Source organism: Scyliorhinus torazame, chromosome 9, assembly GCF_047496885.1.
Source record: "Scyliorhinus torazame isolate Kashiwa2021f chromosome 9, sScyTor2.1, whole genome shotgun sequence".
NCBI lineage: Eukaryota > Metazoa > Chordata > Chondrichthyes > Carcharhiniformes > Scyliorhinidae > Scyliorhinus > Scyliorhinus torazame.
Genome location: NC_092715.1, coordinates 210,448,251 through 210,475,493, shown reverse-complemented (window position 1 = coordinate 210,475,493; position 27,243 = coordinate 210,448,251). Strand labels below are relative to the sequence as shown.

At 46.7% G+C, this 27,243-nt stretch overlaps 1 protein-coding gene across 2 annotated transcripts in view; it reads right to left on the bottom strand.

The window, feature by feature from the left end:
* The window catches only part of saraf (store-operated calcium entry-associated regulatory factor), a 50,717-nt gene that overhangs the window by 10,748 nt on the left and 12,726 nt on the right, over nt 1–27,243 (bottom strand). For both annotated transcript variants that reach the window (XM_072517049.1, XM_072517048.1), the window contains exons 3-4: nt 22,172–22,571; nt 20,220–20,340 (exon numbers count right to left, since the gene is read on the bottom strand). In XM_072517049.1, the coding sequence (XP_072373150.1) occupies nt 20,220–20,340; nt 22,172–22,571 (521 nt within the window). The remainder of the gene's footprint in view (nt 1–20,219; nt 20,341–22,171; nt 22,572–27,243) is intronic.

The window sequence follows — 27,243 nt, the reverse complement described above, 5'->3', positions numbered from 1 at the left end:
GTTAAAATGATTCATTGTGAACATAATGAAACATCGTGTCAAGGATGTGGCACGTTCTGTAGCCCAGTAGTTTGGACAGGAAGTAATCATATGCAACCGAGGAGAATGGCAGATATAGCATTCAGGTGAGTTGACATTGCGTTTAGAACGACAGAAATGGGGAAATGCTTCGGCTCCCATGTAAATTTGGGGAATTCAGTTGTCATGATTGTTTTGTGAAACATCAGGCAACACTGATGATCGAAGTTTGTGACCACATGATAGCTTTTGACCATGGGATGGTGCGATAATGATAAATTGTAATTACTGCAGAGAAAACCAAGCTGACGACGGAGTGATTGGGAAAGGATGTGCAGGATTGTGAAGAAGTGATAAACTTGTGGTACCAATTAGTGAGGGAGTACGTAGTTGAAGAGATGTTGGGATGACCTGGGGACGTAAAAATAGCCTAACAGTGTTTAGAGACTGTGGCAATGATGCCGTGCCACAGGATAGATCATATCCCCAAACCACTCGGACAAGGGAAAAGGAATGTTTCGTTGTGAGTGGCAGGGGATAACTGCACTTACTAGTATAATGGAATCAGTGGAGCGGGATGCCAGGGAATTGAAACCTGTTAGCAGCATTGATAGGACAGATGATAAAGTGAAAATGTCATGATTGGAAATTACTTTCATAAAAATCCGGTCGTAATCAAAATTAAAGGAATTAAAGTACATGCAGTAGCACTATCCGACATGTATCAGGGAAAGTTTCAACCTGCTTGGATCACGGAGTTAGTAAAAGAGGAGTTTGAGATTCTTCGAGTCTCACTCGGGGTGCAACGATAGGAGGAGGAGGCTTAACAGGCCGTAATCATATGATGTACGTACATGATCGGGAAAACAAATCAGTTAAAGAAAAAAAAGGGAATTAAATGGAAATCCGGAAGTCCTGGAGAGGGCACTTCTGGAACATCCAAACAAGAATAGAAAGATACAAATTAAGGAATAGGGCCCTCTCCGCCTTTGACCTGTTAATTTGGTTTTCAGATGAAGCAAAAATAACAGACTAAGAACGAGAACTACACTCCAGAGAAGTATGTTTTAGACAGTATGGGGGCGGGGAGGGGGGGGGAAAACTAATGATACAATTGGCTACATATTTGAGGGAATTAAATGACAAGAGCCCAGAAGGAAAACCTTACGGGTTAGAAACAAATCGAAACATCAAATTATTCCTGAATAGTGAAACCTCCGATCAGACATCCCGAACTGCACGTTAGCTGATGGATGATCTGTGGTCTCCACGGGGTATGTACTACGCGGTGAAGTTATCCAGGGTCTTGGCACACGGCAGCGACTGACGAGGAACCCCCGCATTTTAAATGACAATAGTTTAGGAATTTTGGCAGCTTGTTGCCACGGCAGGGAATTTATAACCAATGCAGCAAACAATATTGCATTGGAGAGTGTAATAGTTATTACGGACGAAATGTCCTGTAAGTTTTAGGGACTGTTATGTATGGATTCAATTGGGTTGTAACCCCAAAAGTTGACTGTATTGAATGTGCAAGTGGTGTTATTGCAAAGTAGAAAAACAAACAAACAAATAATAGCAAATATACACTCCATGCTGTAAGGAAAATGATAACGGACAAAAGGGATTTGAAGAAAACGGAGTATTGTCTCATGTAAACTGGGGCTGGCAGACTACATGGTTCAGTACAATGTTAGACGTTAGTGTGAGGAAGTCAGGAATAAAAACAGGATTGATTGAAGCTTCTGCAAATCATAAAGCGAGATAATCAGTGGATCGTACATGATATCATAAATAATACCAGTGAGGGATGAAAACCTTTTTGGTCGCTGATGGACTGAGTTGTGTGCTGTTTCCAAGGGACATGAGGAAGCTTCTACGGTGCTGCTACCCCAAGGTAATCAGATGCCTTGGACGGAGTGAAACACATGGATATAGCTATTTGGTTATCTTCCTGAGTAGCGACAGCTATGATTCACGGTGATTAGACTTGAGGCAAGGACAATACAAAGAGTCTATCCCACTGGTCTGCGGGATGGATGAATTTACAGTTGATTCTGTGCACGGTTTACAAATCACGACATGTATACACATACATGATAAGGATCGGTGATTGCTGCTAGTCAGTACGACTAGAATTCAGCTGAGAGTCAGCTCTCATAGCTCGGTCATGAGGTTTTACCTGATGCATGGATTGATAATACTTGTTATTATAATTGTATATTGTATAATCATTGGCTGCCTTAATATGTGTTGTAAGACTTCCGGTTGCAGTGATGCACTGCTAAGCCGCACGTTTCGGCAGCTCCCGTTCCAACGGACTTTTGGGCTCTTATCGGGGGCTCCAACGGAATTTTTTTTCGACCTAACCCAGTGTGGGGTGACGAAGGAAGGAGTCCCCCGGGTGTGTATGGAAAGGAGCGGCGGTAATGGCCAGATTGCGAAGGATCCTTTGGACCAGCGGCAGAGAAGAGAAGGGAGAAGCAAGATGGCGGCGGATGGAGCCCAGATGCTATGGGACCCGGACCAGCAGAAGTTTCTCCGACGATGTGTGGAGGAGCTCAAGAAAGAGGTGCTGGCGCCGATGCTACTGGCAATCGAGGGACTGAAGGAAACACAAAAGGTCCAGGCGATGGAGCTCCGTGGAGTGAAGGCAAAGGCAGCCGAAAATGAAGATGAGATACAGGGCCTGGTGGTAAAAACGGAGACACACGAGGCACTACACAAGAGGTGCATAGAAAGGCTGGAAGCCCTGGAGAACAGCTCGAGGAGGAAAAACCTACGGATTCTAGGTCTCCCCGAAGGAGCAGAGGGAGCTGATGTTGGGGCTTATGTGAGCGCGATGCTCCACACACTAATGGGAGCTGAGGCCCCAACGGGCCAGCTGGAAGTGGAGGGAGCGTATCGGGTCCTCGTGAGAAGACCAAAGGCAGGTGAAACACCAAGAGCAATAGTGGTGAAGTTCCATCGCTACAGGGACAGAGAGATGGTCCTGAGCTGGGCCAAGCAAGCACGGTGTAGCAAATGGGAGAATGCGGTGATAAGTGTGTATCAGGACTGGAGTGCGGAGGTGGCGAGAAGGAGGGCGAGCTTTAACCGGGCCAAGGCGGTGCTCCATAGGAAGAAAATAAAATTTGGGATGCTGCAGCCGGCGCCATTGTGGGTCACGCACCAGGGCAAGCACCACTACTTCGAGACGGCGGATGAGGCATGGACATTCATCCAAGAGGAGAAACGGGACTAGATTTGAGAGTTTGATGCTTGGAGAGAAGCAGCGAGGTGGTGGTACAGAAATGTAAAGTGGGGAAAGGGGAGGGCTATTGTACAGCAATGTTGGACGGGGAATTTTTCTCCCCCCGATGGGGGGGGACACGAAGAAATGTGGGCACCGGTGGGAAAAGGGACAGGGAAGGGGAATGAGGGAACTGCGCCATAGAGTGCGGGGCCGAGAGAAAAGCGCGGGTATTTTTCCCACGCTATGGAAATTATAGCGGGAAAATGGGTGCAGGAAGGAAGGGAGCCCCACACGCAGGGAGGTCAAAGAGTGAACGGGGGAAACCGAGGTCAGCCAGAGTTAGTTGACTTCCGGAAGCAATATGGGGGGAGTAACCAAGCTAGAGAGGGATCTAGCGCCGGGGGGGGGGGTCGAATTAACTGGGTTGCTGCTGCTGAGTGCAAGGGGGAGCTGGTAAGAGATGAGGTGGTCGGAGCGGGAAGGCGCTGCCTGGGGGACAGACGGGTGCGCGGGACCTGGATGAGGAGATGGCCTAAAAAAGGGGATGGCTAGTCGACGAGGGGTGGGGGGTGAATGGCCCCCCAATCTGGCTGATCACGTGGAATGTGAGAGGCTTAAATGGGCTGATTAAGAGGGCATGGGTGCTTGCGCACTTAAAGAGACTGAAGGCGGATGTAGTCATGCTCCAGGAGACGCACCTGAAGGTGGCGGATCAGGTTAGACTAAGAAAAGGATGGGTGGGACAGGTATTCCACTCAGGGTTGGACACGAAAAACAGAGGGGTGGCAATATTGGTGGGGAAACGTGTATCATTCGAGGCTAAGAATATAGTGGTGGACAGCGGGGGCAGATATGTGATGGTGAGTGGCAGACTGCAGGGAGAGGCGGTTGTGCTGGTGAATGTATATGCCCCGAACTGGGATGACGCGGGATTCATGAAGCGAATGCTGGGACGTATCCCGGACCTGGGCTGGACTGGTCCAGATCCAGGACCGGGAGAAGTCCACCAAGGTGCTTAAGGGATTTATGGAACAAATGGGGGGAGTGAATCCGTGGAGATTCGCCAGGCCGATGGCTAAAGAGTTCTCTTTCTTCTCCCACGTCCATAAGGTATACTCCCGGATAGACTTTTTCGTTTTGGGAAGGGAACTGATCCCAAAGGTGGCAGGAACGGAGTACTCGGCCATAGCTGTTTCAGACCACGCCCCGCATTGGGTGGATCTGGAACTCGGAGAGGAAAGGGAGCAGCGCCCACTCTGGCGACTAGATATGGGACTACTGGCGGACGAGGGGGTCTGCGGAAGGGTGAGGGGGTGTATTGAGCGATACCTGGAAGTCAATGACGATGGGAGGTTTAGGTAGGGGTAGTATGGGAAGCGCTGAAGGCGGTGGTTAGAGGAGAGCTGATCTCCATCAGAGCCCACAAGGGGAAACAAGAGGGCAAAGAAAGAGAGAGATTAGTGGGGGAAATTTTAAGGGTGGATAAAAAATATGCGGAGGCCCCAGACGAAGGGCTATACAGAGAAAGACGAAGACTACAGACGGAGTTTGACCTGCTGACCACGGGAAAGGCAGAGGCACAGTGGAGGAAGACACAGGGGATGCAATATGAGTATGGGGAAAAGGCGAGCCGGCAGTTGGCCCACCAACTTCGGAGGAGGACGGCGGCGAGAGAGATCGGGGGAGTTAGGGACGAAACGGGAAATAGGGAGCAGAGAGCAGGGAAAGTGAACGAGGTGTTCAAGACCTTTTATGAGAGGCTATATAAGTCCCAACTCCCGGGGGAAAAGAAGGAATACTACACTTTCTGGACCAGCTAAGGTTCCCGAAGGTGAAGGGGCAGGAGGTGGCAGGTCTGGGGGCGCCAATCGAGGGGGATGAGGTGATTAAAGGACTGGGGAACATGCAGGCAGGGAAGGCCCCGGGACCAGACGGGTTTCCGGTGGAATTCTACAGGAAGTATATGGATCTGTTGGCCTCGCTTTTGGCGAGAATCTTTAATGAGGCTAAGGAAAGGGAAATGCTACCCCCGACAATGTCAGAGGCGACGATATCGCTAATCCTGAAACAAGATAAAGACCCGCTGCAATGCAGGTCATACAGGCCTATCTCACTCCTAAATGTAGATGCCAAGCTGCTGGCCAAAGTGATGGCGACAAGGATAGAGGATTACGTCCCAGGGGTGGTGCATGACGATCAGACAGGGTTTGTAAAGGGGAGACAACTGAATGTTAATGTACGAAGGTTGCTGGGGGTGATGATGACGCCCCCACCGGAGGGGGAGGCAGAGATAGTGGCGGCAATGGATGCAGAGAAGGCATTCGATCGGGTGGAGTGGGACTATCTGTGGGAGGTGCTGAAGAGGTTTGGGTTCGGTGAGGGGTTTATTAGATGGGTCAGACTCTTATATGGGGCCCCGATGGCAAGCGTAGTCACAAACCGGCAAAGATCGGGGTATTTTCGGCTACATAGGGGTACAAGACAAGGGTGCCCCTGTCCCCGTTACTGTTCGCGTTGGCAATTGAACCACTGGCCATAGCGCTGAGGGATTCTAAGAAGTGGAGGGGGGTGCTTAGAGGGGGAGAGGAACACCGAGTGTCGCTCTACGCGGATGATCTACTGCTATACGTTGCGGACCCGGTCGAGGAGATGCCAGAAGTAATGCAGATCCTTAGGGAGTTTGGAGAGTTCTCGGGATATAAACTAAATATGGGGAAGAGCGAGCTTTTTGTAATGCACCCCGGGGAACAGGGTAGGGCGATGCTCTGCCGCTGAGGAGAGTGGAAAGGAACTTACGATACCTGGGGATCCAGGTGGCCAGGAACTGGGAAACCCTGCAGAGACTTAACCTGACGCGACTGGTGGAGCAGATGGAGGAGGACTTTAAGAGGTGGGATATGGTGTCGCTGGCGGGCAGAGTGCAGGCAGTTAAAATGGTGGTCCTCCCGAGGTTTCTTTTTGTGTTTCAGTGCCTCCCCATTCTGATCACAAAGGCCTTTTAAAAAAAATAGATGGGAGCATTACGAGCTTTGTGTGGGCAGGAAAGACCCCGAGAGTAAAGAGGGGGTTCCTGCAGCGCAGTAGGGACAGAGGGGGACTGGCGCTGCTGAGTCTGAGTGACTACTATTGGGCCGCCAATGTGTCGATGGTCTGTAAGTGGATGAGGGAGGAAGAGGGAGCAGCGTGGATGAAGCTGGAGATGGCGTACTGTAAGGGAACGAGCCTAAAAGCGCTGGTGACGGCGACGCTGCCGTTCTCCCCGAAAAGGTACACCACAAACCCAGTGGTGGTGGCAACCTTGAGGATCTGGGGGCAGTGGAGGCGACATCGGGGAGTGACGAGTGCCTCGGTGTGGTCCCCGATAAGGAATAACCACAGGTTTGTCCCAGGGAGGATGGATGGGGGGTTCCAGTGTTGGTAACTAGCAGGAATTAGGAAGCTGAGGGACCTGTATATAGACGGGACGTTTGCAAGTCTGGGAGCGCTAGAAGAAAAATATAAGTTGCCCCCAGGGAACGCCTTCAGATATATGCAAGTGATGGCATTTACGAGGCAACAGGTAAGGGAATTTCCGCAGCTCCTGACGCAGGGGATCCAAGATAGAGTGATTTCGGGGGCATGGGTTGGAGAGTGCAAAGTGTCCGAAATATACCGGGAGATGAGGGACGAGGGGGAGGCGATGATAGAGGAGCTGAAGGGAAAATGGGAAGAGCTGGGGGAAGAGATTGAGGAGGGGCTTTGGGCGGATGCCCTAAGTAGGGTAAATTCCTCGTCCTCGTGTGCCAGGCTTAGCCTGATTCAATTTAAGGTTCTACATAGAGCACATATGATGGGAGCAAGACTGAGCAAGTTTTTCGGGGTCGAGGACAGGTGTGGGAGGTGCTCAGGAAGCTCAGCGAACCACACACACATGTTCTGGTCGTGTCCGGCACTGCAGGAGTTCTGGGGGGGAGTGTGTGGCAAGGGTAATTTCAAAGGTGGTGAAGGTCCGGGTCAAGCCAGGCTGGGGGTTAGCTATATTTGGGGTTGCAGAAGAGCCGGGAGTGCAGGAGGCGAAAGAGGCCGATATTTTGGCCGTTGCGTCCCTAGTAGCCCGGCGTAGGATTCTACTCATGTGGAAGGAAGCGAAACCCCCGGACGTGGAGGCCTGGATAAACGACATGGCAGGGTTCACAGGATTGGAACGAATAAAATTTGCGTTGAGAGGATCGGCTCAGGGGTTCTCCAGGCGGTGGCAACCGTTCCTTGACTATCTCGCGGAATGATAATGAAAAGATAGAAATGACTGCAACAGCAACCGGGGGAGGGGGGAGCACTATTCTGTGTTTTTGCTATTTGTTTTTTCTTTTTAGTTTTTGTAGTAAGTTCACTATATTATTTAAATAATGTTATCTACCAGTTAATGTATATCTCTTGGTGAGTTGTAAAAACGGAAATATTTTTGTTTGAAAAATTTAATAAAATATATATATATTTTTAAAAATGTGTTGTAAGATGACTATGGCTCGGGTGATGCCGATAGACTCGGCCCATCACCACTCACCAAGATAACATCCCGTTACTGGCAACCATCAAACCAGAAGGAACCCGGACGGAAAGTCACTGGCTGTAAAAATGTGATGAGGTGTTTATGTACAGAATGTAATGAATTGCGGGATGGTCTTTCAGACCAGACATTGATGCAGGTTATTAACCCGGGGATGTTTATAATGGACACTGGGAGTTGTATGCCTGACCAAACTCCAAATTTGGACCGAGACAGCAACAGGACTATTGTTGGTCTGCCGAATTGTTAGCACACTTTTGACCATTAGGGCGAATACTACCCACACCTTTCTCTAGCGATAGAGACTCTCGTGGCAGAGGTGACAGAAAATATAACATGTCTGTTCTCCACCTGCACGGAACGGAGGTGTAGCATAACCCAGACGCCAGGCCAATGCACCTGCCACAGCGCCACAGGTGTCCCGTTGTCGGCGGGTAGCGGAAGGAAATGTTGGTTATAAGGCGGCATAGTAGTTATCATAGAATGATAAAAGGAGAGAATGAGGAATTGAACTAAAGAAAAGAGCGTTAGACTGGCATGACCAGTTATAATAGTGCATTATGGACATTAATTCGGGTTGCAGGGAGTGAACAAAGAGATGGGCATAGCATAGCGAGAGGGGGAGGGGTGGCTATCAGGACTGGCTCTTTGTACAAAGGATGCTGGGAGGCAGAGGCCCAGAGGAAGGAAAGGAATGTGTAATGAGCCTATCAGAATCAGTGGCAGTTAGATTATATGACCAGGTCAAGGAAAGGGCCTATCGGAATCTTATATTCATGTATGTGGAACTTGATACTGCATGAATGTATATGAGACAACATGTGTTGCCTCCCTTTGTCTCGCTCGCTCTGGGAGTTTCAAGAGACACTAGTTTCCTGCCTTCATCAGAGGGAGTGTAAGCTTGCAAGCTATTTGAAATAAACTAAAGGAATTTCTAAATCTGAACTCAGCCTTTTGATTGAGACCAGACTGGACAGAAAAAACTCAATTTCTTCATATATAGACAAAATCAAGATGCAAGACGATACTTTGAATGCGAGGCTTTGCAGGTAATTAAGTCTTTACAGGTCCAGACGGAGCAACTGGAGTTAAAGAGGTGTGAATTGTCTCAAGCCAGGACAGTTGGTAGGATTTTGCAAGCCCAGGCCAGGTGGTGGGGGGGTGAATGTAAGGCGACATGAATCCCTGGTCCCGGTTGAGGCCGCAGTCACGTGTGTGGAACTTGGCTATAAGTTTCTGCTCGGCGATTCTGCGTTGTCGCGCGTCCTGAAGGCCGCCTTGGAGAACGCTTACCCTATTAATAAAGCCTAGGATTCTGTATGCTTTATTAATCGCTCTCCCAATCAGCCCTGCCACCTTCAATGACTTCTGCACATATACACCCAGATTCTTTTGTTCATGTATCCCCTTTTGAATTGTACCTTTTATTTTATATTGTCTCTACCAGTTGCCAGCCCATTCTCCCTGACTATGTCATTTTAAAGTTCTACACTATCCTCCTCACTGTTCACACTGCTTCCAAGTTTAGTAACGTTCAGAAATTTTGAAATTGCATTCATACCAAAGTCTAGCTCATTAATATGTCAGGAAGAACATGGATCGTAGGGAATTCCACTACAAACCTTCCTCGAATCAGAAAAACTATTAATCACTACTCTGTTTCTGTCACTCAAGCAATTTCATATCCATGTCATTATTATCCCTTTAATTCCATGAGTTGTAACATTGCTCCCAAGTCTGTTGTGTGACACTTTTATCAAATGCATTTTGGAAATCCATATACACCATATCATCAAATGTTACCTCATCAAAAACTCCAGCAAGTTAGTTAAACATGATTTTCACGTAAAAAAAAACATATTGGGCGGGATTCTCCGACCCCCGTCGGGTTGGAGAATCCCCGGGTGGCGGCGCGAATCCCACTCCGCCGCCGATTGCCACATTCTCCGGCACCGGTTTTCGGGCGGGGCGGGGTTCACGCCACGCCAGTCGGGGGCCGTTGGCAGCGCCCCTCCCAGCAATTTTGTCACAGAACCCTTGGTCCCCCAAAAGTCCCACATCTAATTTCCACCCCGGCCTCTGCGCTGCCCCCTTTTCCAGTACCATATCCACCCAATGCGGAGCATGATCTGACGCTGCAATTGCCGAGTATTCCGACCGTTTAACCCCAGCCAGCAAAGCCTTCCCCACCATGAAAACATCGATCCGCGAGTATACCTTATGGACTGCTGAGAAAAACAAGTACTCCCGTTCCCTCAGGTGCAGAAACCTTCAAGGGTCCACACCTCCCATTTCCACCATTAGCCCAGACATCGCCATCGCCCCCGCTGCCGTGGGCGGCCATGACCTGTCTAACGTTGGCTCCTGCACCAAGTTCTGACGAATGTGATATAAAATAGTTACTTTAGAGATATTAGTTAATGTAATGTAGAGGTAGGCCAGTCTAATTCTGGTGAGTTCAGAGACAAAGGATTTCAGACCGCATGGAAAAGCAGGAAGAGGTGTGTCCACCAAAGCAGGAGAAAAGGATGCTGAGTAATAGGGGCCAGAGGAAGGGATTGGAAGTGAGCCAATCAGAATAGATCAAACAGGTCAGGAGGGATATAGGATGACCTATGGGCGTCGAGTATGTGAAACTTGATACCATTTGAATTGATTTGCAGAGATCCCTTTGTCTCTTTGTTCATTCGCTTTCTGGGATGTAGGAAACTGGATGTCTCCTATGTTTCTGTGAAATGAATCAAGCTTGCAAGCTAAATAAAGTAACTAATGCTGTATCTGCAAATCCATCTCGACTTTTATTGAGGCCAGACTGACGGATAAAGAAACTTGGGATTCAACATTTGGTGCCGAAAACCCGGGATTTCTCAAGACGGTTCTGACCAACTGCGAAATCAGAATTAGACTGATTATGAACAGGAGGATGGGGAAAGAGGGCCCACAATGCAGAACTGGAAAATGACCACGCATTGATTTTTCCCCTATTCTTATCATCTGATTAGTCTGGTCACTCGCGGTTGGTACGGAAAGATCGTCTCGACGAAATCAAAGGTCAGTCTGGGGATTAGCAATTTAATTGATGGGATTTCATATTGTTGATTCGGCTTGGGTTAGGGTTTTGGGTTGATGTGACATCTCGAATGATGGTTCAATTCCAAGTATAAGTGTTTTTAAGGCTGATGCGACTTCAGTACTGAGGGTTCAGTCTATTATATGGGTAGAGAGGCTGATGGGACTTCAGTAGTGAAGGTTCAGTCCAGAATAACTGTTTTTAAATCTGAAGATGGTTCAACTCAATGTGTGAGTTCTGATTCGGCTTGGGTTAGGTTATGGGGTTGATGGGGCATTTGAAATTGAAGATGGTTCACCTCCATGTGTGAGTGTGTTAAATATATAGTTGATTAAGCTAAAATTGTACCCTTGGACTGTGGTGGCGAAGGGCGCAGTTCTGAGGACTAGTTGAGATTGTGGGGAATGCTGCATATTGGTTGAAGCAGAAGTCTCTCAAAGGGTTAACAGCAGCAGCCAAAGTTAAAGACAGACAGTGCTTCTCACTCAGGCTTTGAGATAACAGCAGCAGCCTGTAGTGTAATCGGATACCTTTCCTTTGAGTCAGTGAACTCCAGCAATGTTACGTTTTGAATTAATTAATGGAAACCAGTGGGTTTCTCCACCTCTTTGATAAAAGTTATTATTTTCGAAAGCAATGGATTGAAATTGCCAGAATCTTCAGTTTTACTGACTTGAAATAATGTTTATCTCATTTTATCTGGAGATTAATAGAAATTTAAAGAAGATCACGGACACCATTTTAAAAAGTGTAAATCTGGAGATGATAGTTGACTTTGCCAACATTTTTGTGAATGTAAAAAAAAAACTTGTTAAAAGAAAAAATTGTTAAGATAAAGAATTAATTAAGTTGTAAATGTTATACAAGTTTGTGTTAAGCAAATCGTAAATTTAGTTCTGAGTTGAGTCAGAGCTAAGCTTGCAAGTTGCAGTAATTCAATTTGAATTTTCAAACATTTTTAAGTTTAAAAAAAAAACACTGTTAGAACCTTTTCAATCGCTTTGCCAAGAAAAAAAGAAAAAAACGCGCAAGGAGAGACAGGAAAGGCACGGGTCAAACAAAAGATGAGCTACGTAGTTCAATGGCTGGCCTTGAATTGATAGAAAATGATAAATTCAATAATTTAGAAAATGTTCACTAAAAGTTCCGACTGCACCTGTAGCATTGTCTGCACTAATTCCAGAACCACCAGAGTACAATAATTGATATCCAGTCACTGCTCCCAGATTCCAATTATGCCAGTAACTCAAGCCCTTTTGGGTGATAGTGTGGGTCCTGATTTACCATTTTCACGATCAGTAGAGAAAGAGGAGCTCTGTTCCGCAAGCCCAGTTAGCTCTAGGACCAGATCTCGGACAGCGAGAGAAGGGCTTGATCCTCACCAGAAACAATTAAGTATACCACCTAAGTCCCTCCAAACTAAGGAGAAACCGCAAGGTTTGTAGAACAAAGGAAGCTGCAACAGATGATTTTGAAGAGAAAGAACTCCCTCTAGTGACAGGGAGAGACGTCGAAGAACCAGAAGAAATAGCTAGAGTGCCCTCTGGTGAAATTCGGAGACAGTTGCCGATTAGGAAGATACCAAACCCACCCAAAGGGACCCTCAGCTCCTTTTTATGGCCCACCATATGCATCAACAGCTTTACAACCGCCACCCCCTCTGAGGGGCCATTGGTCTACTGGGAGAAGAGGACGGGGCAGATATAGAGGGAGCAATGCATGTTTTCATTGCGGCCGTGCAGATCACTGGCAACAGGAATGCCCCTTTAAAAGACAGGCAGGGAAGGGGAATATCCGACTCAAAGGAGGGGATACCCACCAAGGGGAGGACAGACGAGATACACTGACTTCTCCCAGGCAAACCCTTTCCCAACACAGGATTGACGAGCTAATTTAGTCATAAGGACTCTCCAATCGGAAAGGGAACCTATTATCTCTCTGCAGATAGGAGATCAACATCACTCATTTGTAATCGACACTGGAGCAGCCATGTCTTCTGTGCAATCAGAACTTCGACTACCACTATCCGACCACACGCAGCAATTGTCGGGGTTCCAAGGACAGGTGTGTGAGTATCCTATTTCTGAACCTGTGACAGTCACTTACGAGAATAAGTCTGCAGATCATCAGTTTGTAGTGACTACTGGATTGGACTGTAACTTGTTGGCCCGAGATTTACTGTGTATCTTCCAGCTACAGCTAGAGTGCGGAGACGAGGGGGTAACGGTTAAATCATGGAGGATGAGACAATAGTGCTATATTTCTATCACCCCCCAGTGGTGGACGTTAGACATTGAACATTCACTGCATCACGTTACCCTGGCCTATGACAGAACTGGACAAAACAGGGAGTTGGAGGATAAATACCGGCCATTAATTGGGACCGAATGGCCAGTCAAGGTTATAGCCACAGTCACGGGAAAAGAAGGTACAGCCGATTTTGTTACAATATCACCACATTTATGGCCACAGTCAGCTTCGGTAAGCCCTCATATTACACGTCAGGTCCACGACCAGTACCATGCCAGGGATATGGGGCGAATGGTAAGGAGGGCAGTGGATCATTCGGATCCAACAGACTACGCACTTCAAGTCATGCCGGACGGCACTGCCATAAAATATTTTGAGGTCCCTGAAACAATTAACACTCGACTGCAGCATCACTGGGGACATGATGTGTTGGAATATGTCAATCCACAGGTCTGGGCGGAATACCCATCACAAGTGGGAAAGACAAATGTTACACCTATAAAGGTAATGATTAAGGATCATGTAAAGCTACCTTCCATTCGGCAATACCCCCTGAGATCCCAAGCTGCTCCGTCGATAGACAAATTAATTCAAGAGCTGTTGCAACAGGGTATTTTGGTCCCTTGCCAATCAGAATGTAACACCCCCATACTTGCTGTGCCTAAACCAGCCAAACCAGACCAGTACCGATTAGTACAGGATTTACGTTCAATCAATGCCATCGCATAGCCGTTACATGCTCTCACCCTCCAACAGGATATTACGGTGTATAGCTCCCACTCGGTAATAGCACTACTGAGGCAACTGCAGACTCAGCATCTTACCGCAGCTCGTCAGAATAGGTATGAGATATACCTTTTGAACAATCCACGTCTGACATTTAAATATTGTACCACTATCAATCCAGCCTGTTTTCTTAGCGGTCCCCCTGTCCATGAGGACGCACCTGGTCACGACTGTTTAGCCTTGATTCAGGAAACTACCACAATAAGGGACGATCCGAGTGATATTCCGTTAGAACAACTGACATGATTATGTATGTTGATGGCAGTGCATTAGTAAGCCCCACTGGCCGGAGACTGTCCGGTTATGCAATCGTAGAACAGGATGGTCTGATTCTAGAAGCGGCAGCTTTCCAGACCCCTTATTCAGCTCAACAAGCCGAACTTTTTGCCCTCACCCGTGCATGTATACTTGGGGGAGATCGTCGGGTAAATATTTACACTGACTCCCGATATGCTTTCGGGGTAGTTCATGACTTCGGACAACTCTGGAAGAATAGGGGATTCCTTACCTCGGCAGGCACAGAAATATCCAACCGGGGTTTAGTTAATGACCTACTGCAGGCCCTCCTTATGCCCGTGCAGATTTCTGTTATTAAATGCGCTGTCCACACAAATGGTAAGACCCCAGTTGACGTTGGTAATGAACGAGCAGATTGTGCAGCACGGACAGCCGCGCAAATTCAGCAAGTGATGGTGCCTAAAATGTTAAGTCAGACTAACCGATCTACTATAAATATGTCTGCTTCTGACAAGTCAATGCCAACCATCCAAGACGTCATAAGGTTACAGGAGGACGCTCCTGAGAGTGATAAACAAATGTGGAAACGGTTAGGTTGTACATATGATTCTGTTTCCTCTTTATGGACCACGCCAGCACATCAGACTTGTATGTCTGATGTACTGGCTTTATGGGTCATTGAATGTGTACACTTTGCAACTCATTGTGGGGCTCGAGGGACTAGTGATTTGTTGCTGGACACTTGCTGGCACCCTAAAATGCAGGGGTTGGCCCAGAGTATCAGTAATCGGTGTTTGATTTGTCAGCAATATAACACCGGAAAAGGTATCCCTTGTGGGATGGGGCAAACCCCGTTGCCCAGTGGTCCCTTTGAGACGCTCCAAATGGATTACATTGAGTTGGAAAGGTGTCAATGTTATAAATATGTTTTGGTCATTGTGGATGTGTTTAGCAGATGGGTTGAGGCATATCCGACTACCGATAATAAAGCTGCTACTGTGGTTAAAGTTCTGATGCGGGAAATCATTCCCCGGTACAGTAGACCAGCTCAGTTGAGTTCTGATAACAGGCCTCATTTTCTTGGACAGATTAACCTGCCTCCCTTCTCCAGTGCTATTTTACAGGTGTGGAGCATGATGGGGTGGCTACGCACCGTCTGTGTGATATTTGGCCTCACCTCGCTTGGAGTGTTATTGGCAATGGACATGGAAAAGGGGAATATTATCTATATTTGTAACCCCAACCAATCTACAAGGATACATCACCTATGCAAAGGTGATGTTCTTCGCTGCTCCCATATACGAGGACATGGTATCGACTCATGGAAGGTCGTCAAAGTTAAGGAGAATGCAGGACTCATGAAGCAATTGCACCGGTCCCGGCGATGGGAAGGGAATATCATATGGACATTGCCTTGTTTTTGGAATACATGTAAATTTGATTTTGGATGTGTTAAGATTGGTGCAATAAAGGTAACATCAGGCCATCAGGAGAGCGTAGGAAGAGGCTATGAGAAAGAGAGAGGGACTAGAGAGAGGACGGGGCGTGTGAGAAGGGAAGTACAGCTAGAACGTAGGTTACCGGGAGATACACTTAAGTTAGTTAAAGGCCAAACTGAGGAAAACCCGGGTAGTATGAATCTCTTTTACCAGATTTACCACCGCTTGTATGGCCAGGGACGGGTTGTCTGCTACCCGAACCCCGCAGCGGTGTCTAGGTTATTTTCTGTTTCACCGCTTTGGGGCACTCCCCAAACGGTGGTTCATTGTCAGCATTCCGAGCCACTGCCCGAGCAAGTCACTCTTCCTTACGATCCGGGTTCAGCACCACCGGCTATTTGCCTTCCCCTTCCTCGGGATAATTCCCATTCAAAGTATGATAGGCTGCAACGGTGGAGGGCATACATAGCTCGCCACTTCACTCCCAATAGGGATTCCCGGTCGTACGAGAATTGTTTCCGCAGTGAAGGATACGGCTGTTTGCTGGTAGAGGTGGAAACGAATATAACATGTCTGTTCCCCACCTGTACGGACAGGAGGTGCCATATCACCCAGGTGTCTGGCCAATGCGTTTGTTACAACACCACTTGCGTTCCATTGAACGCCGGCCTCCAGCTCCTTTGTGGCTGGGCGAATGTCTCTCATATTACTGTTGGGACTAGGGCTTTCCGCATTGCTAGGCGGCCCGAATGGGCGTTTCAAAGCTGGATAAACTGGGCTACTGGGGGATCCTTACGCAACCGGTATACTGATTGTGATGCTAGCCTGCACACGGAGCAAGGATACTACTTTTTATTTAATGGCACAGCGACCAACGTTTTGTCACCCCCATTTCCCCGCCAAATTGCTATAGGGACTCTAGTCCCTACCACAGTCCCCTGCCCTTCGGCGTGGAAGCTGCATAATCAGTTAGCACGCCGGGCAGTCTCTGCTGAATTTTGCGAGATCTGGAAAAAACCTCAGGTTCTCACACCCAACCGGGGCCACTCAGCCGGGTGGGGGATTCTGAGCGTCTTGACACTGGGAGGTGTGGGGGGTTCCTTGGCTGTCAGCAATAGGAATTATTTTATTTGTGGCCTTACCATCTTGGGAAATGAAACCTTGGGAGCCCTCGGGGCAATAACCAAGGAATTGTCTCAGCTACGGTTGTTTGCAATGCAGAACCGGTATGCTCTTGACTATCTTCTGGCCCGTGAGGGTGGGGTATGCGCCATAGTGCAGGGCAAGTGTATCATGGGAGTTCAAGACTTGACCGCTAACATCACTAAATTTATGGATCACATACGGGATCACCTGGACGGAATGCAGGATCCTGGCTCTTGGGGTAACTGGGGATTTGGAGGTTGGAAGGACTGGTTGATAAATATGGCCATGTATTTAGTGGTGGCTATCGGCTGCATCTTTGTGGGCCTGGCCATCCTTAAATGTGTGATGGGTAAAATGCGGGGTGCACTGGATCAGATCAATGCCCCTAAAAACTTAACTGTTAAAATCCATGAGGGTGCAGCAGATGAGGGGGGGCTAAAGCCAGGAATTGGAAATGCAGCGACGGATCTTTTTAGATGAGGAACCGTAGCTATGGATTGGATAGTTCGGTTATCATGGAATGATAAAAGGAGGGAATGACGAATGTGATATAAAATAGTTACTTTAGAGATATTAGTTAATGCAATGTAGAGGTAGGCCAGTTTAATTCTGGTGAGTTCACAGACAAAGGATTTCAGACCGCATGGAAAAGCAGGAAGAGGTGTGTCCACCAACGCAGGAGAAAAGGATGCTGAGTAATAGGGGCCAGAGGAAGGGATTGGAAGTGAGCCAATCAGAATAGATCAAACAGGTCAGGAGGGATATAGGATGACCTATGGGTGTCGAGTATGTGAAACTTGATACCATTTGAATTGATTTGCAGAGATCCCTTTGTCTCTTTGTTCATTCGCTTTCTGGGATGTAGAAGACTGGATGTCTCCTATGTTTCTGTGAAATGAATCAAGCTTGCAAGCTAAATAAAGTAACTAATGCTGTACCTGCAAATCCATCTCGACTTTTATTGAGGCCAGACTGACGGATAAAGAAACTTGGGATTCAACAGTTCCAGTCCCCTCCCACTATCAGTTTGTGTGTGTCCAAGTCGGGGACCACCCCAAACACCTTCTTTGCAAATCCCACATCGCCTCAATTGGGACCGTATACACTTAACAGCGCCAATTACCTCCCCTCCAGCGCCCCTGTCACAATCACATATATACCCCCTGATCTGCCACCACATTCTCCATCTGGAAACGTACTCTTTTGCTGACCATTACCGCTACCCCTCGAGCCCTTCCGTCAAATCCAAAGTGAAACACCTGACTAACCCAGCCCTTTTTAAGTCTCAACTGGTCCTTCACCCTCAAGTGAGTCTCCTGCAGTATTGCTACAATTGCTATGGCTTTCAAACTTTTAAAATGCGCAAGCACCCTTGACCGGACCTCCTAACCCCTTCACATTCCACGTGACTATCCTAACTGGGGGTCTCTCACCCCCCCACATCCTTCTTATCCACCATCATCATACCACCAGGCCCTGCCCCATGAGCCTGACCCACCCCTATCCATCATAAACATCAAACCCCACCCCTTACATTTCCACATTTCCTCTGGAAAAAACATCTCCCAGCATCGATCCCTCCCCCCCCCCCTTGCTCGCCTCGTAGGCCCATCGAAACCTGCGAACCAGGCTCCAATGTCCGCAGCCCTCCTCTCACCTCACCTCCGTTCACTAGCCGACTTTAGTTAGCTAGCACGGGTGGCTCCCCCCCGCCAAGGTATACCGTCCCCTCCCACCCAGTTTTCAGATGCATATTGTCATGTGAGGGTACCTTTAAGCCATGGATGTTTAAGCAATGTACCTTTAAGAAAATAGTGATGTCAGAGAGTGGGTGGAGCTCAGCTCAGTTCAGCCATTTTGAAGATTTTGCAGCTAAAAAGTGCCTGGCTGGTTTTGCTGTGAGCTGATTAAAAAGGAGAAAGCCAGTTTGAAAGAGCAGTTGGCTTGTGTCTGTGTGTTTCCAGAGAGCTGCAAGTTAGAAAACAGCTTGGGGAGTGTCTGTGTTTTGCAGTTGCTGTGATGTCTGCCATAAAAGACCATCTCTGGATCATTTGCGTGATTTAAACCCATAATAGTAAAACCTTTAACCTAATGTGATTTTGTTTAAAGGTGTTAAGTCTCTTGGAAGTTTGAGGAACATTTTAGGGAATTATTTACTGTTGCAATATTTTCTGAGTTATCTTTGAAGTAAGGGGTGTTAAGAGAACCAATGTTTATTCAAGATGTTAAGTTGAGTTCATGGAATAAACAGTGTTTTGTGTTTAAAAACCCAGGTGTCTATAATTGTAATCCCACACCTAGGGAAAAAGCCGTGTGCTAGGAAAAGCAACAAATACATTAAAGGGAGAGGTTGGTTGAACTCCATGATACATTTTGGGGTTCTGAAAATATCTCGCCCATAACAATATATTTATGTATGTAATGCTGCCTCAGTTATCGCTTCCCTGACTTTTTGATATGAGCAAATGCAATCACATCTTGACAAGAAGTGTTATCTTCTCTACACTTGATTACTTTATCAATTAGCTCGTCGACAAGTTGCCAATGTCAGTAAATCCATCTACAAATGTCATATCATACGAACTTCATCACTAGCATCACACACTGCTCAATTCACAGTATTCATAATCACTCACTTACCAACAATCTCCATAAATCAGGCATCATATGCAACATTCAAATGCCTACTTTACCCTCGGACATTTGGGTGCCAGAGCGAAGCACAAACACTTGCCATTGGCCTCAAAAGAAAGTCTTGCATAGAGATCTAACAAATTCTATGACAAAAATGTTACCTTTCAACATCCAATTAATTACGGCATAGTTTGATGGGAATTCACGGTGAAACGCTTCTTTGATATCACCACGCTGGTCAAACAACCAGTCACACAAAGGAATTTTCACAGGAAGCCAACCAGGAAATGAAGATCACTAATAATCAACTCACCTTTAAAACTTTTTTTTTAACAGAATGCAAAATTAAGATTGGGACATATACATGGGGTGAAAGCAGAAATTGAAATATCATGAAAAAACTATTTAAGAAATTGTTCTCCAAAAACAAAAAACAAAATCAAGCTATTGATCACAATGGAGATACTTAATATTCCACATGGTTTTATCACGGATAAATCAATTATTTACACTTGTTATTATTCAGATGATCGTTGAACTCCTAATTTCATCTCACTGATCAAGTTCACTTTTTATGGGAATTATGACATCGAAATGAGAATGGAAACATTCTCCACCAATCAATTACATTTGATGATTATTGGCTTGGATGTTCCACAGCACAACCTGTGGAGGGGCAGTAAATGACAAACAGCATTTTCTTTATTCATCTGTGTTTGTGCTACACCCTGAAGTTGTGGTCAACTTCAGAAGTGGTGTGTTGTCAAAAACTCTGCAAATTCTGGGCCTGATTTCAATAAAAATGATCAGATTAGAGACAAGGATTCTGATATGTCTTTCTGATTGTAAATTAAATACCTTCTGCTGCCAAGCAGGTATCCAAGCAAACCGCCTGCTCCCATTCCGGACCAAAATCCAGGTCCTGAGCGGGTACGTCGTGGAGGGACCTCGCCACAAAATGTTTCCTCTGTTGGGCAATCTGAAAACAAAAACATCTGTAGATTACACAGGGCGAGAGAACCCCGTAAAAAGTAAAACAATAGGGGGTGTTCCCCACTGAATGACAGGAGCAATCGGCAAGTCACAGTAAAAAGAACGCTTGGCAGCTTGAGAGCAAAACATTTTCATTTTCAATTCAAATTAGGTCAGAACAGGTGATAATTCATTAAAGGATTAAAATGGAAAGACTTTTTAAAGCGAGCGGGCATAAGCTACAAATGATTTGAGAATTTTTGTTTTACTTTACACAGGCACTTTAGTCTGAAAATAATTAGAGGATCAAACAGCACGGCGAAATGACCAAGAAAATGAAACGATATTAGAAGAAATCATGAAATTCACAAGGAAGAGACAGAATCAAATAGAATTAAGACCAAGAAACTGATTTAATATGAAGAGTAATTTGACATAAATTATAAAGGAGATTAATAATTTTTTTTTCTATTCTGGGCCAGCATTTATTGCCCATCCCTGGATCTCTAGTCCCGTGACAATACCACAACACCACTGCCTCTCCTTAAAAATTATCGCTTACAAGGGTATGGACACACACTGGGTAACTGACTGGCGCATGTGGAAAGCGATAATGTCAGAGGACAGCCAAGAGGCGAGATCATCATTATTGAGAGATGAGAGATTAAACAAGGTAGAGAGAGATTAAAAACATAGTATCTGAAGGAAATACAAAACTCCAGTTCAGATCATTTTCATTCACTGGAATGAGCTCATGACTCAATAAGCCAAAAGGTGGTAAACATGACAACCCCACCCACATATGCACTAAGTATACACCTTAGATAGGATGGGGAGTGTGGAGTCAGGCAATGCGCAGGGTGAATTCAATCTCCTCGTGTGCGAGGATGAGTTTGATTCAGACTCGGGCGAGGATGAGCAGGTTTTTCCAGGGCATGGCAGAGTGTGAAAAGTGTGAGCGAGGACCAGCAAATCACGCACATACGTTCTGGGGCTGTGAGAAGTTGGAGAGATACTGGAAGGGGGTGTTTGGGATGCTATCAAAAATTGAGGGGGTAGAGGCCGGGCCGCGCACTATGGTGGCGATTTTTGGGGTATCCGGAGCTGATGAATGGGAGCAGGGCCAAAATTGTGGCCTCTGCCTCTCTTGTTGCCTGGCGAAGGATTCTGTTGGAATGGTAGTCAACAAAGCCAATGGGGGTGGCAGCCTGGTTAGGGGATCTGTACATCTTTCTGCGGCTGGAAAAGATCAAGTTTGAAATGAGATCAGCGGAGGGCATTGAGATGCGGTGGGGACTGTTCACGACCACCATATTGGAGGAATTGCTCATCATGGGGTGGGGGGGGGGGGGGGGGGTGAAAACTTTCACAAGCTGTGAGGTGTGGAAAATGTTTTTTTGATTTATGTTTTTGTACTTTTGAACATGTTTGGAATAAAATGGTGTTCAGAATTATGAGGTATTTTGAGGAGGAGGTATTTTGATGAGAAAAATACAAAAAACTTTATTGATGGCAAATCAGCAACCTGAGGGTGTGCAGGTAAGATGATTACCAAAGGGACAGATTAGAAAATTGTTTTTCCACAGAAATGTTTGTTAAATAAAGAATGCCCCAGCAAGAAGGAAGGATGGAAACGGAATTTATAGCAGCTTTTAAAAGATGAAAGGATAAATACTTGGAAAAAAACCTTAAAAGAGACTCGGATTAAATGGATGACTTGTTCAGAGATGGAGTACGCACAATAGGCTAAATAGCCTCCCATGTGATAAAACTCAATATTTTAATGATTATTGCTTCCGATGTCTATACAGTCTTGTATTATCTTTTGGTTGATTTACCTCTGTAGGCTGGTTTAAAGCCAGGAGGCGGCGGTTGTGCAGAAGGACCTGCACCGTTGCAAGAATCGTCAGGATTTTGGTCGCTGCATTCCTGAAACCTGTTCCTGTTCTGTTGGTTTCTTAAACACACGATGTACACCAGATAGGCAAGGCCAAACAGTACCAGAATCACCGCAAAATTGAATGAATCATCTGAAGCTGCGGTAGTTGCATCCGGATCACGAGCAAATTCAGAGTTAGTTTTCTTGCTCCGTAGGCCTTCCTCGGTAAGCTCTATGACATATTCCAGTCCGCAAGATCCCCTCAAAATATAAGGATCTTCTGGATAGTTGTATCCTTCACAACTGACTGTGATTGCTCCAAATCGATACGTAGTGTCCATATCTGTCTTGCATTCCCACTGTGTGAGTGTGGTTGAAGGGTGGAGAATACATAAAATAAAGTTATTAGATATTTACTTGCATCAATTAATCGTTTTATTGTTTGTATACAAAGACAGTCATAGAATCATATAGCACAGGAGGAAGCCATCTCAACATGCCTTTGTTGGCTTTTTGAAAGAGCTGTCCAATTAGTCCCATTCTTCTGCTCTTTCCCCACAACCGTACAATTTTTTTTTCTGTTTTCATGTATATGTTCAATATCTTTTGGAAAGTTACTATCAAATCTGCTCCATCATCCTTTAAGGCAGCACATCAGGTCTCAATGGGTAAAGGACAGTCTCATCTCTTTGAGGTTCTTTTTCCCCTTTAACAGAATGTTCTCCAGGTATATATTTAACTTGCTAAACAGCCCCACGGTCTCCTTTAACAGTCCAGTCCATACATTCACACCGCCTTCTGCATAAGTGATTAAATCAAAACCCTACCTTGAAGCATGAGTCTAGTTTCAGAACATGTCACTGTGTTAAACTTATTTCAGATATTAAATACTTCCCCACGTAAACATTCCCAGTTTCTGCAGTCTCTTTTCATAACAACGGTATTAATCTCAGTTGCCCTTTCCTGAACAATCTCAAATGCCTAACTCTCCTTCTTAATGCGGTGATCAATGCTGTACACAGCACTCCAGTTGAGGACGGACCATAGAATCTCTACAGTGCAGAAGGAGGCCATTCAGCCCATCGTCTCTGCACCACCACTCTGAAAGAGCACTCTAACTAGGCCCACTCTCTCTCCCCGCGCATCCACCTAACCTGCACATCTTTGGACTGTGGGAGGAAATCGGAGCTCCCGGAGGAAACTCACACAACCAGAGGGGAAGGTGCAACTCCACCCAGTCACCCAAGGCCAGAATCAAATCTTAGCCCTATGAAACAGCAGTGCTAACCACTGTGCCTCCGTGTTGCCCCAGAGCTCTGTACTAATGCAAGGCCAATAACTCAGATTCAATTACTCTATTCCACACGCTATATAACAACTGATCCCATTTGCTTTTTCATCACTGTCACAAGCTGTGCTGATGATTTTAGTTATCTACCTTTCAGTATTCCCAGAATCATCTACTGTGTTATCTCCTGTAGAAAAATACCATTCCGTTTATATCCCGCATGGGTCTTACAGGGTAGGGATGATTAACTACCCCATGGATCTATTTTAATTTATTAATCAATAATGCAAAACAATCAGCAATACACTAAAAACATCCACAATACACCAAAAACAGAAACCAATGAATAATCAATAAGAAAACAAAACCACCAGCTTTCATAGAATCATAGAATTTACAGTGCAGAAAGAGGCCATTCAGCCCATTGAGTCTGCACCGGCTCTTGGAAAGAGCACCCCATTCAAGCCCACACCTCCACCCTACCCCACATCTCCACCCTATCCCATCCCTGTAACCCCAACTCATCTTTTTTGGACACGAATGGCAATTTATCATGGCCAATCCACCGAACCTGCACATCTTTCTTTAGACTGTGGGAGGAAACCAGGGAACCCGGAGGAAACCAACGTAGACACGGGGAGAACGTGCAGATTCCGCAGAGACAGTGACCCAAGCCGGGGATCGAACCTCGGACCCTGGAGCTGTGAAGCAACTGGGCTAACCACTGTGCTACCGTGTTACCCTTTCTGCAAAGGCACTCAAGCCATTCAGTCATCACATGTGTACAGGGGCATTTCAAGCACAAATTGAGGCCAAACATTTTTGGATATGGAGGGTATGTGATGTCCCATCAAAATATCAAAAGTAAAAAATAACCAATTTGAAAGTTGTGGGAGTAAGGTGAGGCCTCAAGTTGTGGACACTGCTCAAGCCAGTCAAGAGAAAGTGTGCCACGTGGGCAACGTCACAACTTCATTAGACCAATGTCATCTTTTCAAAAACAGGCTTGCATTATGTACCACTGTTAATAACCATAGGACGCACAAGCTAGCACACACGGCCCCCGCCCAGCCCACATCGGTGGATAAGCGCCCAAACAAGAAGCACAGACCAAATGCGGGGCACGGCAGGCGAGGAAGAGAGAGAGAACACCTGTCTCCCACGTAAGGGGCCACAGTTCAACCCAAAAACAGTTCCATTACACAAGAGATCAAAGACAAAATACAGGGCAACCACAAAATAGACAATACCAAAATAAATCCAACAATCAAGAAGATAAAGCCCACCCGCAGTTCCAGCAGCAGCACCACATCAGTGGAAAGGCACCTACAAGCAACCCTGACCACTGGAAAAGGACAGGCGGAGTACGCATTTGGAGAGAGAAAAAACACCCCTTCCCTTCAACAGCACCACAAGACCATACGACATAGGAGCAGAATTAGGCCATTCAGCCCATCGCGTCTGCTACACCTTTCTTTTTTTTAATTAATTTACGGGGTGTGGGCGCCGCTGGTTAGGCCAGCATTTATTGCCCATCCCTAGTTGTCCTTCAGAAGATGGTGGTGAGTTCCCTTCTTGACTCTCTGCAGTCCATGAGGAGTAGGTATACCCACTGTGCTGTAGGGAGAGAATTCCAGGATGTTGCCCCAGAGATAGTGAAAGGCAACAATATATTTCCATGTCAGGGTGGTGAATGACTTGGAGGCAAACCTTCCAGGTGGTGGGATTCCCAGGTATCTGCTGCACTTGTCTCTCTAGATGATAGTGGTCGTGGGTTTCGGAGGAGCTGTCTTATGAACCTTGGTGAGTTACTGCAATGCATCTTGTAGATGATACACACGGCTGCCACTGTTCGTCAGTGGTGGAGGATTTGAATGTATGTGGAAGGGGGAGTAATCAAGCGGGCTGCTTTGTCCTGGATGATGACGAGCTTCTTGAGTGTTGTTGGAGCTGCACTCATCCAGGCAAGTGGAGAGTATTCTATTACACTCCTGACTTGTGCCTTGTAGATAGTGGGCAGACTTTGGGGGGTCCGGAGGCGAGTTACTCGCCGCAGGATTCCTAGTCTTTGACCTGCCCCGGTAGCCACAGTAATACTGTGGCTAGTCCGGTTCAGTTTCTGATCAATGGTATTCAATCGTGGCTGATACGTTTCTCATCCCCATTCTCCTGCTTTCCCCCCGGATCCCCTTATTAATCAAGAACCTATCAATCGCTGTCTTAACAACACTCTGATTTGGTCTCCACAGCCTTCTGCGGCAAAGACTTCCACAGATTCACCACTGGTTGAAGAAATTCTCATCTCAATTTTAAAGGATTGGCCCTTCAGTCTGAAGCTGTGCCATCGGATTCTAGTTTTTCCTACAAGTGGAATGGGGGACCTGTTCATCGATGGGACGTTTGCGAGCCTAGGGGCGCTGGAGGAGAAGTTTGGGCTACCCCCGGGAAACGCTTTCAGGTACATGCAAGTGAGGGCGTTTGTGAGGCGGCAGGTGAGGGAATTCCCGCTGCTCCCGGCACAGGGGATTCAGGACAGGGTGATTTCGGGTGTATGGGTTGGAGAAGGCAACGTTTTGGCAATTTACCAGGAGCTGAAGGAAGGAGGAGGCCTCGGTGGAGGAGTTAAAGGGCAAGTGGGAGGAGGAGCTTGGGGAGGAGACAGATGAGGGTCTGTGGGCTGATGTCTCTTGCGCCAGGCTCAGCCGAATACAGTTCAAAGTTATTCACAGAGCGCATATGACAGGGGCGAGGTTGAGTAGGTTCTTTGAATGAAAATGAAAATGAAAATCGCTTATTGTCACAAGTAGGCTTCAAATGAAGTTACTGTGAAAAGCCCCTAGCCGCCACATTCCGGCACCTGTTCGGGGAGGCTGGTACGGGAATTGAACCGTGCTGCTGGCCTGCCTTGGTCTGCTTTAAAAGCCAGCGATTTAGTCCAGTGTGCTAAACCAGCCCCATTTGGGGTGGAGGACAGGTGTGGGAGGTGCTCGGGAAGCCCGGCAAATCACGTCCATCTGTTCTGGTCGTGTCCGGCACTGGATGGGTTTGGAGGGTTTTTGCGAGGACTATGTCCAAGGTGGTGAAAGCCCGGGTCAAGCCGAGCTGGGGGTTGGCATTATTTGGGGTAACGGACGAGCCGGGAGTGCAGGAGGCAAAAGAGGCCGGTATTCTGGCCTTTGCGTCCCTGGTAGCCCGGCGGAGGATTTTGCTAATATGGAAAGATGCAAAGCCCCCTAGTGTGGAAGCTTGGATCAATGACATGGCAGGGTTCATCAAGCTGGAGAGGATAAAGTTTGCCTTGCGAGGGTCTGTGCAGGGGTTCCTCAGGCGGTGGCAACCGTTCCTAGACTATCTCGCGGAGCGTTAGGAGGTCAGCAGCAGCAGCCCAGGGGTGGGGGGGGGGGGGGGGGGGGCTTCCCTATTAGTGCTTTTAAATGTCATATGGTGGGTTATTGTATATGGGGGAAATCCAATGTATAATTTTTGATTGCTGTGTTTTTGTTTCTTTCTTTTTGTTGTTGGGGGGGGGGGATTTGTTGAAAATTTTGAATTGATATATATTTTTTTAAAAGTTCAGTACGCCTTCCCCTATATCCCTTGATCCCTTTAGCCCCAAGAGCTATATCTAATTCCTTCTTGAAATCACACAATGTTTTGGCCTCAACTACTTTCTGTGGGAGCAAATTCTACAGATCCACCACTCTCTATGTCAGGTGGACCATGAAGGTTTACACCCAGTAATG